Consider the following 17,225-nt stretch of genomic DNA (forward strand, 5'->3'; position numbering starts at 1 on the left):
CCCTGCGTGCACGAGGTCGCGCTGTGAATGCCAGGGCGGCTCGGCTGACCTTTTAGAGGGTGGGAAAGTCGAGGGCCAGGGACTTTTTTGGCGCAGACAGAGAGAAAGAGGTTTTTGAGAGTCTGAAATAGACTGGAGAGTATTTGTCACATGTTTGTGGGATGATTCAGAGCGACGGGGAAAATAGAGGAGGCTCCGTTCCTCTGCACACGTTTCTGGTCATTATTTCCACCCAAAATGTTTTTGCTGATTTTCCACATTGAGCTGATCATTTTTTTTTAGGTTTTGGGGTCACTTAAAAAACATGTACCGCACAGAAACTTACTATGTGGCTTTCGGGGGACTAGGATTTGGTACAAATCAGCACATATGACCTAAATAAGTCCTTTTTCAGGTTTTAAATATATTAAACATTTCCCCTTGATAAGACTCACTGTTGAAAGTAGGTCAATCAAACAGGAGGAACTGGATGCAACATATCCATGGAGTACAATCTTGAAAAGCAAAATCATTTCACAATAATTACAATTTTTGAGTGATTAAAACAGAAGTGACGCTGTCCATGTGTATTCCTGCACCTAGACGACTTTTCTGGGGTTTTTCCTGATAAATGACTTGTTAAACAATATATTCCCCCATGGCTGTCTGGGAGAATGAAAGGCGTCACATTCCCTTCACAAACCTGTTAACAAGCAGAGCATCACATCCTTAACTCAGCTGCATTTCTCAATGTTTTTTTTTTCCCCCCACAGAAAACTTTCAGTACCCCCCCCCGATATCAGTCAGGACAGCTTGTGTTTATAAACTGCGAGGTTGTAAACACTCATCTGGTTCAGTGTTATCGCTGGACTGAACAGCCGGGATGTGGCTGGGACACAAGTGTGCGCGTAAATCCAGGCACAAAGAGAGTGTTCAGGGCACTTTGGATTAAAAATGAAGTTTTATTTTAAATGCTATTATTCTAATGTGAGCTCCAAGCGGGTGTAGCTTTCGCCCCTTTGTGCTTTGTGACATTTTAATATGGAGAAAAACTATTTGAGTGCAGGAGTACCATTTATTTTTTTTCCCAGGACATGCATTAATTATCAAACATTTCGAGCCTCGAAACAACTCATTTACATTTCAACACAGTGCAAAGACGCAGTGGATATATTTAAACCTTAAAGGACAATATGATCGGTGCGGGGGAAAAAAGGGCCAGTTGAACAATTAATGTCCAGATGTAAAAAACAAAAGAATTGACTCGAATGTATGATCATTTCATTTCACATAATATACACTTCAAGAGAAAGTGATGAATTTTCCAGACTTCCATGAACAGAATCCACAGCTCACAATCAACATCGCCACTTCATTTTCCTTGTTGACTGAAGCTTCCGAGACAAAATAAGGATTTACATGGTTGCGAGACACAACTCTAAAAGCTCGAGTTGCTCCGAGGAGGTGTGCACGTTTAAATTTCCTATAAATGCTGCCCATTGTTTCGGCAGCAGAACCAAACACCCTTTTAACGCCAGTTCAAAATATTTGGCAACCCATCCACCATTTCTGAGGAATGATTTACAAAAAGTCTCAGCAGCCGGACAACGTCTTCACATTCATCACAAAATTCACATCACCACTTGGTACAAAAACTTCATATAAACCTTCATATAAACAAACCTGGGGCAACTTGGATAATGTAGGCGGAACAACCCCGCTGGTTTATCAACAGAGGTACTAAATATCTTGGAAACAAAAGCACTGAGACCTGTAACGTGTCCTCCAGTGTCAACTTCACAGTAGTGTTTACTAGTAGTTCGTCATTGATCACATTGCACTTGAGAAACACAGCTAATATTTCACCTGGTTGCCAAATCTGATGTTTTCACGTGTGATTTTTGTTCAAACGCGGCCTCTTATTCGTGACGCGAAAGATCCAGCTGTTTAAACATCAGTCCTCTTTGGAAACGGTTGATGCAAAAGCGCATAAAAACAAGTTTTCGCCTGGTCTCGATTGGCGATGCTGTGTGAAACCACAGCTTAGGCCTCTCTCCTCTCGGGAAAGATGTTCAGCCCCAGCTCCACCAACGCGCCCACCAGCATGGTCCACAGCGGAATGCAAACAAAGGTCAGCTTGACGTCGGCCAGCTTCTCCAGCTTGGCGCACAGCATGAGGCAGAAGCCCAGCTTCAGCAGCATGGCCGACAGGTACCAGGCACGGAGGCGCAGGTCCGGCGAGCCGTTGCGAGGGTCGTACCCGGGCTTGCAGCGGCCCGCCATTTTGATTGCGAGCATGAGGATGAGAATTCCATCGAAGACCCAAACTGGGAGGAAAATAAGGAACCAGTTCCATTGTACCTGGACGGAGGACACAATATTGGCAATATTGAATATATACAAAAATGTCTTGAGCTGCATTTTTAAATAGAATAAAAATATGATACAGAACTTTACTGGACACACCTAGACACAGATCTCAAGTCTTTTGATCAGCAGAAAGAATACATTCAGGACGGACTAAAAATCTATTTGTCCTGAAACTCAAGGTAGTGAAACATTTAGTACGCAGCAGCAAGAAATGTGTTCTGGAAGCATTCTGAAATAAAAGGTTAGTTAATACTTATGAATGGCTGCATTCAAAATCCATTTGCATTTATTGAGCCGAAGCCTGCCACTTTTCTCTGTGGACAACGTCGATAAAGGGGATTTAAATTGTTTAACTGGCATGTATCATAAAATAAATATACATTTCGATTTACAAAGGCATTGCATTACCAATTGTTCCACACATTGGGATTATTATTATTATTATTTGACAAGGATTAAATACATGAATTATGGGTTAAACTGAAAAGCCTGTAATGCTGTTGCATTCAACAGAAGTGTGATGTTTGTTTGTGTGTGTGTGTGTGTGTGTGTGTGTGTGTGTGTGTTAAGCACACAACCCAAACACCGACCTTCCCGTCCAGTTTGAGCACGAGGATGATGAGGAAGACGAGGGTGAAGACCCAGGTCAGGAAAACCCTCTGAGCCAGAGACATCTCAGTGAGCCCTGCACACACAGACCCACCTCTGCCGGTCTGTGCAGCGTGGAGGCAGCAAAACCTATAAAAGCCTGATAGTAGAGAGCAATGTAGTAAAGGTTGCAAAGGAGCAAACAGTTGAAACTACCTGTCTATGCAGTTGCAAGCAATTTCTATTCTATTTACTTCAAATCATATTTTTATTGATGAAATGTGTTCAATTAGCCAATGTGCAATAGCCGTTAGCCTCCCTTGCTATTGTAGCCAGACAGCATTTAGCTAGCCGGCTAGATGTCTCACCGAAGATGGAAGTCTTGACTTACCTCAGTGCATTAAACGGGGGCAGATGAAAGCCTTCCAATCCCCGCCGGCCCCACATTCGCCTCTATTCCGGTTTTGATGATATGTCACATTCGCCTTTATTCCGGTTCTGATAAAGCGACACATTATTATTCTTATTATTATTGCCGTTGGCGACAGCTCTCTGAAAGGGGGGGGGGGGTGACCCAGCTCGAGTCCGTTATCTGTGCGCGTCTCGCCCCATCCGCTAATCTGATTGGTCCGCGCTCTGTTACGTCATTCTAGCATTTACCGTAACTATAGGCTCAAACGCGGACGGTAAAACGCGCCCGCGCGCGTGCAGTGACTTCTCTCGTCCACTAGATGTAGGTAAAGTCACGTGAATCTCTTGGAATGTCGCGTTCACGACAACTGTTTTTTTTTTTTTGTTTTGTTTTTTAAGAACGGTAACGTAAAGCCATCTCATATTTTTTTCCACAGGTAGTTAGAATTTGATTTAATTTATTTTTTCTTTTTGGTGCGGGTGCGGGGGTGGGGGGGGGTCGCCATATTATAGTGTCTGAAATGCGCCTGCGCAATTGCGCGGTTGTTTACGGCCGTGAGCCCGAAGTTGTATTTTCCCGGAGAGCTAAAGCCTCAAACTCTCCTCGGCGAGCGGACTCGCCGCATCCCGTCAAGACGATGAGCCGAACCGGACCTACTTGTCCCGCTTAAACCACGCCGGGGAATCCCTTCTGGTCGGCTCTTCCCCTCCCGGGACCTCCCCTCCCCCCCACGAAGCGGTAGCGGTAAGTCGGTTCGTTGCGTGCTCGGTTTCTGGTGATGAAGATTTGAGGAGGAACAGCTGTGTGGGCTCTTTGTGCCGCCGGTAGCTTAGCTAACCGCGGCAGGACGGGAGCTAGCAGGAGCAGCAGAAAGAGGAGAAAGCCCTTTTTTGACTTCACTGTGTCTGTAAACACGTTAACACCGAGGCTAGCAGGGATAACCCGACCTGCGTTGAGTGGAAATGTCTCCACCGGACCCTCCACCTCCACCTCCCCGCACAGACGTTACGCCTCTTGGATACGTTCGTCTTGATCCATGCAGCTCCTCCGTCGTCCAGCCTATTCCTCGGAAACTTCACTATTCAACTCTTATCTCCCAGACAATTGTCCTTTTACAGTGAAATGTCGGCTTATATCGTCATCAGAAACTCAGGCAACCAACCCCAGGGCTGCTGCAGCATGCACACATGCATCCCATCATTATGTAGATTTCAAACTATCCTATTACCATTCTCATGATAGCATAAAAATGCAGGGCTTAACATACACCTGAAGCAAACGTTAAATCAAGTTATTCATGTTTGCTCGTGGAGTAATGCAGACTCAGGCAGGTAGCAGTCCTTGATGTGATCTTGCAGGATCCAGAAACCTTACCTAATGTTCTTCTGCAGGAGCTAGAAAGGGCTTTGGAGAAACGTGACCAGGCAAATGTGCATCCTCCTCGCCATAACTTGCACAAATGCGTTGCTTTTCTCTCCAGCTCATCTTTCTTTAAGCTCTGCTCCACTCCATCCTGCCTCCGCTGTCGCCCGCATCTCTACTTATTTCATGTCAGAAAGACCAACATGCTTGCAAGCGTCCGCAGGCGTGCAGGAGCACAGTTTGGCAGGCTGTCTGATTATCCAACATGGTCTGCCATCTGACCGTTCTGTCTGTTCCTGTATCTGACTAACACCGTCACCGCTCAGCCACATTTTCCACTGCATTTGTAACTCGGCCCTTAACCTTCCTCGCCGCACCGATAAAGCGCCGTGGGAATGCACTTGCTCTCCATATTTCACGTCCAATGCTGCTGTTTGCCAGCCCGTTTATAAAGTGCAGACATCTGCGGAATCGGAAGATGCCCTAACAGTCCGAGAACCAGTCAGACCATATTTGAGGAATTGGGCTTTATATCTAAATATAAAACCACAACATCAGCAAATATGTGAAACCGTCGCAGCTTCAGTAGACTAGACTGGGAATGCAAAGATACATCGCAGCATAAGAAGTTGTAAAATGTGATATTGTTCAGCTTCAAAACAAATGCCAGTTTTTCCTCTATAGAAAAATGTTGAATGTGTCTGTTTTGGACAAATACTGTGTTCCACTCTGCCTGTCCAAATGGCAGAAGCTTTCGGATGCAAAATAATCATGCACTTAGGGTCATTATTCACATTTGTTTTATTTGAAAATGGGGAGTAAAAGATTTTTTTTTGTTAAAACTATGCAAATATTGGACAGTGTTTGTCGAAATCCAAGTTAAAGAATATTTAAAATTAATAAAACAAACATTTGGTTTAGTTAATGTGTCTTTTAAAATAAAGCCTCTTATCTCAGCTTGATCTCTCTGTAACTGTTTGTAGTCCATATCCAAATCGGTATGCTTTTCATTTAATTTACATTTAAAACAAAATCAAGAGCTTTGCGACAAAAAATCAGACATGGCTGTGAATCCGTTTCTGCAGAGTTGCATGCTATGCAGAAATGTTTCCTGGAATGTGTGTTACCTGTTGACGGATGGGAGTCATGAGATAAAACCCCTGTTTTGTCAGATATGTACGTGAGCAGGACTGGTTTTAAATGACACCAGAATGCATGTTCAGAATCCTACGGAGATTCCCTGTCGATACCCGACGGCTTCAGCCACACACTGGCTGTGTATGTCAGGGCCGTGACGGACTGAGTCAGGATGAGATGATGTCAGACGTCAATGACGCTGCACGGCAGGTCCGTGAAAGTGTTTTGGCCTCAGAAAAGGAAGTTTATTTTTCAGCACTGGTTGTATTTATGTGCACGTGCGTTTGGAAAGAGCGAGTTGTTGAGTTGTTAAACTGACTTCCCAAGTGTGTGTGTGTGTGTGTTACAGAATGCCACTGGCCATTATTCGGCCAGTGTCTGCAGTCTCTGTCGCCACTTCCCTCTATTTATGTATTTTATTCTTCTTCTCCATCCCTGTCTGTCTCGTACACACTCTGGAGCGACACGGCGCTTTGTGCCGCTTGGATGTGCCTGCAGAGCTGATTACATCATCTACTGCAATATAGTTACATCACACACTCTACTGTCATCTTATGTTACAGCTGCATAACGGTTTGGGCCGTGATAGATGTATTTAGCAGGACTCCAGCAGGTGCAACATCAAGCGAAAGCACGCAAGGATCAGGTCGAGGACACATGAATCACACGTTCGAAAGCTTCAGAATGACTTGTGGAAGTCAAGAGCAAAGTTGTTGTGATTTATCATATTCGTGAAAAAAGAACACGAGTAATGTAAAATTAATGAAGCTTTTTTTTGGTAATTTTACTGCAGGCACAAATTCTCTCTTTTTTTTTTAAGGGGTCATATTTCAATCAGGTTTAACCCCCCCAGTGTTGAATGAACTCGTTTAAGGGGCTTATGATAATTTTTCTAGATTTTATTGACCGTACAATGAGCCATCATCACAATGTCTTCCGGTTGACTCACTCTTTACACCGTAGCCACACTGCCACGGATGCACGCCTCGCACAAAGGAAGCATTCCCAATTCACATTGGAAAAAAGATTACGGGTCTGCAAGCGGTTTGATCTCAAGTTAGCTTATATCACACCGCTAGCAACGCAAGAGCGCATTAAGGGAAACGCACCTTAGTCTATGCGGGGGATCTGTGATGTCACAAAGAGAAGGGGTGGACAAGGGAAGCGCGTTACTTGTGACGTCACTGCAACGCTCATTTCAATCATGATGAATCGAATGCACATCAACTCGGGCTCAAAAGATGAATGTGAATAGATAGAGTTCGACAACGCGGGATTGAAGGAGAAGGGGATTTGCCTGCGCTGGTAATGGGCCTCCGTGGACAGAAGGGACTCCATGTCGGATTTCAAAATAGACCACGAGGAGCAGCAGCGTAGCCATACTTTGGCTGGACTGAGCCCCGCTGAGAGTCCTGTGGGAAACACTCACTTTTGTGCACATGTACGGCCTCTTGATCTTTTCTGAGCAGCTGATTCCTAAATATTCATGTCAATTGAGTTGGTATCAGCTGGAATGAATAGTTGCTATCGCTAAGTCAACGACACTTGATTATGTCATTTGCTCATCTCAAACTGAGAGGAGAGAACACACACTTTGTTTCCGATCATGCTCACTCGCACCGAGCACAAACCGCTTCCGCTTGCCTCTGAGTCTGTGTGAAACCGCCGGTTACACTCCGCTGAAATGGTCAGTGTTCCGATAAGATCGGTCCAGACCTAAACGAAGGAAAGGCGAATGCGGTTGATCTTTGCTTGCTGGGAGCGGTCGGAGCTACTGTTCTCATGTCGGTCTGCTGTCGCATGACTTCCAAGATCATATCGCCTCTCTGTGTTGTGTCAAATGGCTTTCAGAAAGGAGCTCTTTTTTTAAACGAATAACAGCCCGACACGTGCTCTTGCAGGACCATAGCTGTTGCTTAAAGTCTGAGCTACGATTGTGTGAACCTCACTCACGACCCCTCCCCCCTTCCTTCTCTTCTTTTGGTCTCTAAATGTCCAGCTCCCGTCCTAATTTGGCGTGAAGACGAGACACCAGTCAGCTCCGCGGCCTGACAAGAGGTGAGTCCTGTCGCTCTCTGCGTAAGAACTCATTTAAATAGTTGTTGTTTTCTAACAGGATTGTCTGTATTTGCTAGTAGAGCCGACTCCAAATAGACTGTTTGTGTCCGTGCAACTTGCTTCATCACCACTTGCTCTGTTGCTGTTTGGTGTCTGTTGTCTGCACTCTTTTTATAGTCTGTGTATGTGTATATGTGTGTGTGTGTGTGTGTGTGTGTGTGTGTGTGAAATGAATCCTTTCTATGGTCAGCAGCCGTGTCATGTGTGTTTGTGAGACTCAGTACTTTCATTTCATCTGTGGTGAATGGGTTCCTCACGCGCCCAGTTTTCCATGTCAACAACCTTTCCTTATATTACAATTCAATTCTGTGTATCCAAATTGTTTATATTTACACTTGCTGTACAAACTTCATGAAAGATTTACGTTGTTTCTTCCTGTATATGCTGTTTGGACTGTTATTTTAAATCATTCATCCCCGTCACCTATGCCAGTGAATCACAAGTGGCTTTTTTATAACGTGAAGGAGCATCTGAGTGCGATGCTTTAAAAAATTATTTGATTAGTTCAAAAACACTTTGAAAATTCTAAGCATAAATATGAAGATAGTTGTTTTGAGATCAACGAAAATACTTAAAAATAGCAACAAAAAAAACAACTCTAAATAATATTTGTCTGTATAATGTACCAGTTTGGAAGAAATCACCTAAAAAGTGGCGTGAAGCTCCTTTTTGGCAAATATTTGTACGTTTGTACGTGCGCACACACACACACACACACCCCACACATTCATGCTGAGACATGACGTCTGATGGAAAATCTTGACCCTGCGGCAAGACTCACTGAACCATCGCGCTGAAACATCCTGAACACACTGTGTGTGTGTGTTTGAGTGACTGGGTGAGCGAGTCAAATGTTTCACACACACACACACACACACACACACACACACACACACACACACACACACACAAACTCCCCCCTGCACATCAGTCCTTGATTTTGCGGCATAGTGTTTCCTGCAGGGATGCACACGTACACAAGCAGACCAGCCTCGCCAGGGGATACAACCTGCATCCTTCATGAAATATTAAAGGAGGTAGAGAGACCGCCATCACTCATCACAAGTTACCCGAGTCCCTTGTGTGTCCACGTCCGGTCTGCGGACATTTTCTGCTGTTTAATGCAAAACCGGGAAACTGTATTGATCATTCCCGATATGTCTTTCAGGGCCTATCACATTTTCTGTCATTTGCTTGATCCGTTGTTCTAGTTCAGTCTTATGTTATAGAAAGTGTATTCGTCCGGGAGAAAACAGCTTGCTTCTCATTTTGCACTGCTTCTGCCCTTTTTTTTTTGGCCAGAATGAGCAATGTTGTTTATTGTTGCTCCTAAGGCTGCCTGATGTGGATGCAGCCTTTTTTTTTTCATTATAAAAACCATGAGGTTAAAGTTTGAGCACAATTTTGAACAACACACAGCAAAGTTGAACAACCGGTGGTTTGTTTCTTGTTTCAACTTCCTTACATGGATAAACGCTAGCTCTTGTTTTGATGTAGGTCAGAAGACTTGTGATTTGAGCCGCTATTATCACCACCATTATTTTTTTTTATTCATTTTTCATCAGTGATTTACCCATAATTTGGACAGATTCTATGCGCTGACCATGTGAAATGGTCAGCACATGGTGGAAAACATCCTTTGGTGTGTGCGGTCCAATGTCTTGTCAAAACTGTCAAAACCGTCCATCTGCCCTCTCTTGGATGTGAATTTTGCATTTGCAATGGCAGCCATCTACTCGGTTTCAATGAACATGCAAAATAGGAGCCTTCACGCTCAACGCAAAACCAAACATCTCAAAAAAACCCGCTCTTCATCGATGACCCGTACATCTGATCCGCTTCACACACACACCAGCGGGAATTTAGCGGCGGCATGCTGCCGCACCAGGACAAGCAACATGTCGCCATCCGGACCACAGTCTCCGTCAGGGTTTCATAAGGTTGCCAAGAGGAAACGAAAATCCCCCCCTCACACACACACACACACACACACACACCTAGACACAGACAAAGAGCCCTCATAAAAATGGCAACCTGCATAATACATGCTGTTAGTGTTAACTGCTCCCTCTGTAAATGGGTCAGCCAAGATAGACCTCTGGTCAGGCAGACTTGGCAGGACTCGGGCTGAAGAGTGTGTGTGTGTGTGTGTGAGACAGTGTTTCATTTTTCGAGAGCTTTCTAATGAGGTGCCCTGGTAAATGAGGCTTCCTTGTAGCTGTGATTGTTATGTTGCCGGTTGAAAGATAAGATGAAGAAAGATGACAGAATGGCATTGATTCTCTCGATCGTGAGAGCCTTCATCCCTGAGAGGAGACCATCTTTCAGACACCTGCGTCTCAGAGCTTAGATTGATCCCTAGACAAATTCACCCAAGACCATTAACGCCATGTGACACTGACATATAACTGGACCTCTTTCGAGATGCCTTGTATATTTTCATGACAGACCTCATTCGTGGCCCCTCCACACTCTCTCATTCCCAGCAACTCCAGTGCTTAGGTCTAAAACCTCCCACAGGCAGTTAGAGGTGAAGAAGCACCTCAAAAAGCGAGATGTCTTCTGAGGATACGCAAGGACAACCTTAAAAACAGGCACCATGAGCCGGATGACCGAGAACCTCCATACAGCCTTTATTCAGATGTTTAAAAATGTGAACGCGGTATCGTATTTATCAATTCATTGATATGACATTGGTTCCATCCTCAAGGGAAATATCGATCCATGGATGGTAAATGATTTAATGTATTTAATATCAAGACAGAAATGGCTCAGACTCATGAGTCAGCAGAGACGTTGCTCACATCTGAATGTGACTCACCCTTCCGATCAGTCATTGGATCACCCTTGTCTACCAAGTACACAAACATCTTCTCCCCTCGCTCCTGGAAGAATCTGTAGCTTTCCCATGGGCTCCAAAGCTCTTAACACATGAATTATTTGAATTTCAGAACTTACTTGCAACAGAAATCACTATAGGTCCTCTCCGCATCAGTCCTCAGCTGCTTGGGCTGTATTGATTTGGTCATGACATGAATACAAAGCATCTCCTTCCAAAGCTCTGGAAGTCACAGGGTGGATTTTTCTCCTGGGCGTAGCCCCAACCTGAGGCCGGTCTAAGTTAATCTGTTTTTTTTTTGTCCTGCATTTTGCACGACAGACATTAAGCGGGTGGTAAAATCTGTGAGTGACGTTTTTACAAACAAACGGATACAAACATTTAAGTGGTGTTAGTTGCTTTACAATGGATAAAGCTCAGATGTGTTTTCACTTTAGCGCCCTAAATCCTGCTTTATGTGACAAGAATGTACATAATTTCGCTCTGTGTGTGAGTGTGTGTGTGTGTGTGTGGGTGCTCTAAATACCCACAGAAAACCGCAGCATATTTTGAGAAGGCTGAGTGTGTGGTTTTGAAAAACACTATCTGGTCCCAGCCTATTTCCTGTTTTGTTTTCCAGTTTGAATAATACGCCCCATGTTTTAAAGCTAATACCTGGCGAAGAGCTTGCGAGGTAACGGCATGCATCGACACTTGTCTGTGTGAATCAGCGTCTCGTCATGTCGGGTTATAATGATGAGATTTTAAGCCTTAAAACGGGGCCCGTTTTCTTATCACTGCCAACATGTTTGCAGGATTTAAGGCCTTAAAGCCGCTGGTGGCCACAAGGAGAAAAACAGAAAAAACACCTTGTGGTCCAAATCCATTTATGGTGTTTGTTCCTTTGATGTCTCAGTCATGATAAGTGATAAGTCTTTTTTTTTTTTTTTTATTTCTGTAGTTGTGGTTGTGATTGCTGTTTTTGTGTTTTGGCTGTTTGTCGCTCACGGGATCCATTTTTGGAAGTCGTAACAGCACGGCGACAGGCGTGCACTGACACGTAATTGTTTCCTTGAAGTTTCCTCGCTTCAGATCTTGCGGTCCGATTAAACAAATTATGTTTTCAAACTGTGAATGCATCAGTCAAATACATGTTTTATTTTCATAAACCAAACTACAAAATCTATGAGGGTACTGTCTTTTCCCTCTTTGGTGCACATCACATAAAACCCAGTATTTATGAGTTACAAATTGTTAACAAGCTAATGCTTGTGACAAGCTAATTAAATGTTGTTTTTTTTTTTTTAAGAACCCCCTTTCATCCAGTATGACTCTTGCTATTATGAAAGCTGCCCAAATTCATAGCCATATACATCAACTCTCGTTTTGCTGTTCAGTTTCCCTTCACCCAAGACATTTTGATCATGACTGTTACCTCCCGTCTCACGGCCAAAGCCTGTCGCCTTTTCCCTTTTTCATCATGGAACTGAAAACCATGTGAATGTGCGTCAGATCGGCCTTGCGGCTGCCGGGTGTTGCTCTCGCATCCGAGTGCCAAAAGACTCAAATTGTGCGTCGCTCTTCAGCAGAGGAAGGACGAGACACTGTCGCATTTTTCATGCTGCTGGTTCATATTACTTTCCCTAATCGGGTCAGTCATTCTTTATAGGAAAGACGGACTTGCGAGGCGTTTAACTTGTGTACCCATAACACAAAGGCGCAATGGAGCAGAACGCTTGCACTCTTCCACTTTGAACTACAAATATATTTTTATTTGTCATAGCTGACTGTGTTTCTCTGGATGAACAGGAAATTTTAGTCGGGAGAGCCGGAAGGAGGCATGAAGATCGTTAGTAGACAAATACCAAGGGAGACTTCTTCCTGTTGCTATAAATATCTCCACTTTTGGACACACACGCATGCACTTGCATTTTTATGAATTAGTCGTATCTCGTTCCCTGTGAGTCCAGAACATTAGTCTGCTGGCCGTTTGCCATCTTTTGGTCATATTTAATAGGAAAAAATGTTCACGGTTGTCTCGAATGAAGGGTTTCCCATGTGTCTCCTTGTGATGGGCTTGATCCGCCACCGCGTTTGAACACAAGGACATAGACTCTAACCCTTCGGTCTAATCCGACGCTTTGTATTTTAAGGAGAGTGTTTATCATATACATAAACATTTCAGTTTAATGGTTTTGTGCTGGAGAAACTAAGACGTGGACCTTTTGTGTAACCTGCGCTGGGGCGCGATGTGAAGGATTACTGTCTGCTAGCACCCGGGAAACAAAATACAGGAAGAAATAGTGATAAAAGTGTTTTCTTTCTGTCAGTATCTACAGTTTCAGCTGTCTTTAGGTTTAGAGGAAGAGTGATGACTTAAGCAATTGTATTTACAGTGGCTCACAGTGTTGTTTCAATGAGAATTAAAAAATAAGAATAACACAGACCAAATATGTAAACAATCCTATAAACATGTCTTTATTTGTAGGTACAAAATGAAATCAGCATTAGCTAGAAATGATGCCTGGTGTATTCAATCTAACTCTGTGTACTTTGAAAGCACAACCAACATCTCACATTGAGTCCTTCAGCCAAAGAGTTTGTTTCAAAGACACTTATCTATAATAACACACACACACATATTACACTTGCATACTTTGTTGTGTATTCTGGATTGCGTCCATGTCGCCATGCTGACTCAGCTGTGTGAGCTTCTCGTCAGTGTCCGGCAGTATTCATGAATATGTTATGATAAAAGGCTAATCATTTCTTTGCCGAGATGGCGTGCGAGGAGCGACGTAGGCGCACGTTTCTTGTGCGCCTACTATGATTCCGTTTGAAGGGCGTTGAATCGGTCACGTCGGCTCCATCAAAGAACTGATTCACACGGTTCCACATATGTACGATTAAAATATAGCAAGGCTTTTCTGCATGACTTCAGTTTGTCTCTGTAAACCTTGGATCTTTTCAGTTATTCTTCAGTGTCTGTTCTGTCTGAGGTCACGGCAGTGTTGCTGGCTAGAGCTACTAAAGCCAGTCACGTCACTTTTTGTCAGGGTTCAATACAACATGATTTGCAAATGGGGAAACTCTTCCATCATTGTGGAAAATGATTCCCAGTTCACCTCTTATCCTTAACGCTAATGTACAAAATGTTGGTCTTTTGAAAGCTATCAGGTCGATGTTCATATCCGTCTCCATCGTTCCATGTCTGGAACGCTATTTGTAGAATAATTTCACGGTGAAAATGCCGAGCAGGAGAGGCTTTTTAGAAGAGGCATCATAAACGGGAACAAAGGAACCGAGGTAAGCATTATGACCGGACGCAGATCTGCCTCCGATGGCTGGCTTAAAGGTTTCTGCGTGTCAGAGAGCGGACAAAATGTAAGCCGCTCACTCCCCAGAGATAAGAGCATAAGCTCAAGGCAAGAGATACAGAGCCTTTCCGTCTGACTTGCAAGGCTTTTTATAACTGCATTAATTTGATGCAATGATTCTGCAGAAACACAACCCTCCCCACCCCGCGAGCTACAAGTTTGAAGTGCGTCGAGTTATTGCAACATTTAAATCCTCCACCGATGACGCAATATATATACTTAAGCCGCATCCGTTGGCTGCACTTTGACTTTTTGTTACGGACAGCGGCGTTCGGAGTGAACGGGTGGAGTTCAAGTGCCTTGCATTTTCAACACTTGGGAGCCTCACATGCCTGAGCCTATCGTTCAAAACCTGTCAGTCACACACCCAAACACACAACCACCAGACAGACGTGCACCGGGAAAGCCTCCCTCTCCGGAAAAGTGGCGTTAGCTATTGTGAAGAGTTGCCACATGTATAATTGTGTGTATGTCTGTCTCCATGTGATTCAAGCGTAACAAGATCAGACAAATTATGAAAAACCTCTTTACTCATTTCAGCATAAGTGTGTGTGTGTGTGTGTCCATATAAGCGCAACACGTGCTTTCGTGCGTCTACCCCTCCCTCACCCCCCACCCCCTCCCATCAGTTATGACACACCCCCTTGCAGGTATGTAGAAGCCCGTTTGTTATTACCGCCTCACTCACACTGCTGTCTCACTGGTGTGTGTTTCAGTCTAAGATGCCCTAGACGGGGAGGAGGGACATGTAAATGGCTTCCAAAGTAAAAGATGCTGTGGTGTGGTATCAGAAAAAGGTAAGGATATTTTCTTTACATTTCCAATGTGTGCCTTAATTCTAATTTTGTACTTGAGTTGAAAAAAAAAAAAGTCTCCTTCCTCTGATTAATGTGCATAAAAATGACAACAGAAGTTAGATTTTCATGCATATGCAGAGAATGTTGAGGACAGAAACCCTTTTTTTTCCGAGGAATTTATGCCATTGCTAAAGACGATCGCTGCATAATTATTTCATGAGCTAGTCCTTTCTGCACCAAAAATTCATTATGTACTATAATGGAAGAAAAACAACCCAGTGCACATTAAATGTGTAATTATTTCCCTTTCCTGCCATCTTAAGAAATCCTGAACAAAACTGTTCAAGCATGCTGCCGAAAGAAATATCCGTCAGATCTACTCTTCCCGAACTAGGAAACGACTCCGGTAGAACAAGAAGCACGTTGGTGTATTTTGGGTCCACGGTGTCGTTGCAGTGCGGGGTTTTTGGCACTTGCGTCTTCCCTCAGTCTGTCAACGGCACCGGTGTGTTGGGCACAGTGTGGAACCAGGCCGGTGTTGTGTGTCCTCTTGTTCCATGTTCTCCGATATCAGATCCTCCGCTGGACTCCGGTGCCGCTCCCCCTGCATCTCTCAGCTTACAGAGCCGTCTGTCTGCGCTGCCCCCCGTCCTCAACGCCCGTCTCTCTGTCAGGAATGACTTCACCGGTTCTCTGCTCGTATCTCCAAATCTGTCGGTCTTTATCCGGTCTATCCTTCCCGTGGTTCTGTTCTGGGTCCGCCGCTGTTCTCCCCATAAATGGCACAGCCGGGCCGGTTTCTGCATTCAGATGATGTGCAGCTGTGTATGCCATTGAATATAGATGGACTGGGTTCACTCACACTGGCTGCTAAGCGCGCGCTGCACTAGCGAGGCGGAGTCGCTTTTATGGTAGTTAAACTTTTATCTTTGGCTGACGGTGCTATTCGCTGCAGTAACACAGCTGGGAGTCCGCCGTGTTCTTTGACAGGACGCTTTCTTTCAGCCTTGAAAGTAAGGGGGGTCACCGGGGTCGCCTTTTCCACAGAAGAAACGTCACGCATAGATGCTAATCTGTGCATTTGTGACATGGCATTGCACGCTCTTATCCATCTGACCTGATGAAGCTGTATGTGTCTGAATGTACATTGGGGCCCCTGGAGTTGTAGCATTTTGTGTGTCCCCAAGACTTGATTGCTCTTTGTGCACTAAATCCGTGGACCAGTGTGCCTCTTGACATCACGCAGGCCGGCTCTGGATTCTTTAAAGCAAAACCGAAAACCCGTTTGTTTGAGTTTTGAGTTATGTGGTTAAACGTTCACTGTGTCATTGTTAGTTTGCCAACTTGGCACGGTGGATCACGCTTACACCTACTACTGTCAAGTAGTAAAACAGGGGAACTTGTTTGTTTTGTTTTTTTATATTGTGCAGCCATAAATCAATTTTTTTTTTTCTTCTTCCTGGGATATAATATTGTCAATTTCACAGCAGCCTTGACCGGTATAAACTGTAATTTAAGCAGTTGGCAATACATTTTCGAGGTGTATTGATTGATGGGTTTTTAGATCAGGAGGGTGGAAATAATGAAAGCGATGTGTGTCAAATCAAACTAGTCTGGATGGTTGCAACGCCTGTCAGTGAGTCATCCTGTCGTTTTCTGTTTTGACAAAAGGTGTCCGGATCCGAGCTGAAGACTGTCCTCCATCTTCCAAAAAGTAAATGAGATCAGACCATTAAAGAGCAGGTTCATCCAGTTGTTTACGAATGTAAAGACTCCAGATTGACCCTGGGATCCATAAAATCGGCCACTAGCTTAGCCTTCGAAGTCACATTTTCAAGGAGCATGTGCCACATTAATTCAGATGGGATTTAATGTGATGTCATTTCTGTGCCCGTAAGGTTATTTCTGTGTATTTAAACATAAACCCTCCCCTCCCCCCCATTCTAAGGCCTGCCGTGCCTCAGACAGCAACTCTCTGACTCACCATGTATATTTGACTGCTCTCTGTCGGCTTGGAAACAGAAAATAGTTGAGTGTTGTTTTTTGTGGTGGCCGCCTTCTTACCACAGGGCCGAGCTCACAGCCCACACTTCCCAGGCGACATACTTTTGCCATTTTCTTTTTTTTTTTTTTTCATGGTAAATATACATCCTGTAGAGATTCAGCTTCATCCAAGGAATGCTGTCGTATCCTGTGTGCCCGGCATGAGGGTGTTATTTGACCCACATGAATCAGCTTATAGCCCATTTGCACTTAACTCCAAGGGG

General features: G+C 44.2%; 2 protein-coding genes across 5 annotated transcripts in view; one reads left to right on the top strand and one right to left on the bottom strand.

Moving 5' to 3' along the window:
* Nucleotides 1-1,040: 1,040 nt before the first annotated feature.
* LOC147234303 (transmembrane protein 60-like) lies at nt 1,041-4,861 on the bottom strand. The gene is made up of 4 exons (XM_086147203.1): nt 4,724-4,861; nt 3,329-3,435; nt 2,940-3,097; nt 1,041-2,340 (listed from the first exon to the last, which is right to left on the bottom strand). Exons 3-4 carry the CDS (start codon nt 3,021-3,023, stop codon nt 2,023-2,025), a joined length of 402 nt encoding a protein of 133 aa, XP_086003329.1. The 5' UTR covers nt 3,024-3,097; nt 3,329-3,435; nt 4,724-4,861; the 3' UTR covers nt 1,041-2,022.
* LOC147234304 (protein PHTF2) overlaps nt 3,957-17,225 on the top strand; it is a 33,956-nt gene continuing 20,687 nt past the window's right edge. For 2 of the 4 annotated variants that reach the window (XM_086147199.1, XM_086147200.1), the window contains exons 1-3: nt 3,957-4,093; nt 7,848-7,906; nt 14,878-14,958. In XM_086147199.1, the coding sequence (XP_086003325.1) occupies nt 14,914-14,958 (45 nt within the window). In that variant the 5' untranslated portion in view covers nt 3,957-4,093; nt 7,848-7,906; nt 14,878-14,913. Of the gene's footprint in view, nt 4,094-7,847; nt 7,907-14,877; nt 14,959-17,225 lie in introns of those variants that run through there. The other 2 variants (XM_086147198.1, XM_086147201.1) reach the window with 1 other exon arrangement.

This window comes from Fistularia commersonii, chromosome 5 (genome assembly GCF_037954325.1).
Source record: "Fistularia commersonii isolate RoL2024-O1a breed Wild chromosome 5, RoL_Fcom_v1.0, whole genome shotgun sequence".
NCBI lineage: Eukaryota > Metazoa > Chordata > Actinopteri > Syngnathiformes > Fistulariidae > Fistularia > Fistularia commersonii.

Bases quoted from the DNA above. Each gene is read 5' to 3' on its own strand.
- LOC147234303 (XM_086147203.1), bottom strand. From the start codon at position 3,023: ATGTCTCTGGCTCAGAGGGTTTTCCTGACCTGGGTCTTCACCCTCGTC. The intron at 2,341-2,939 runs GTCGGTGTTTGG...TCCTCCGTCCAG, and splicing joins TGCTCAAACTGGACGGGAAG to GTACAATGGAACTGGTTCCT.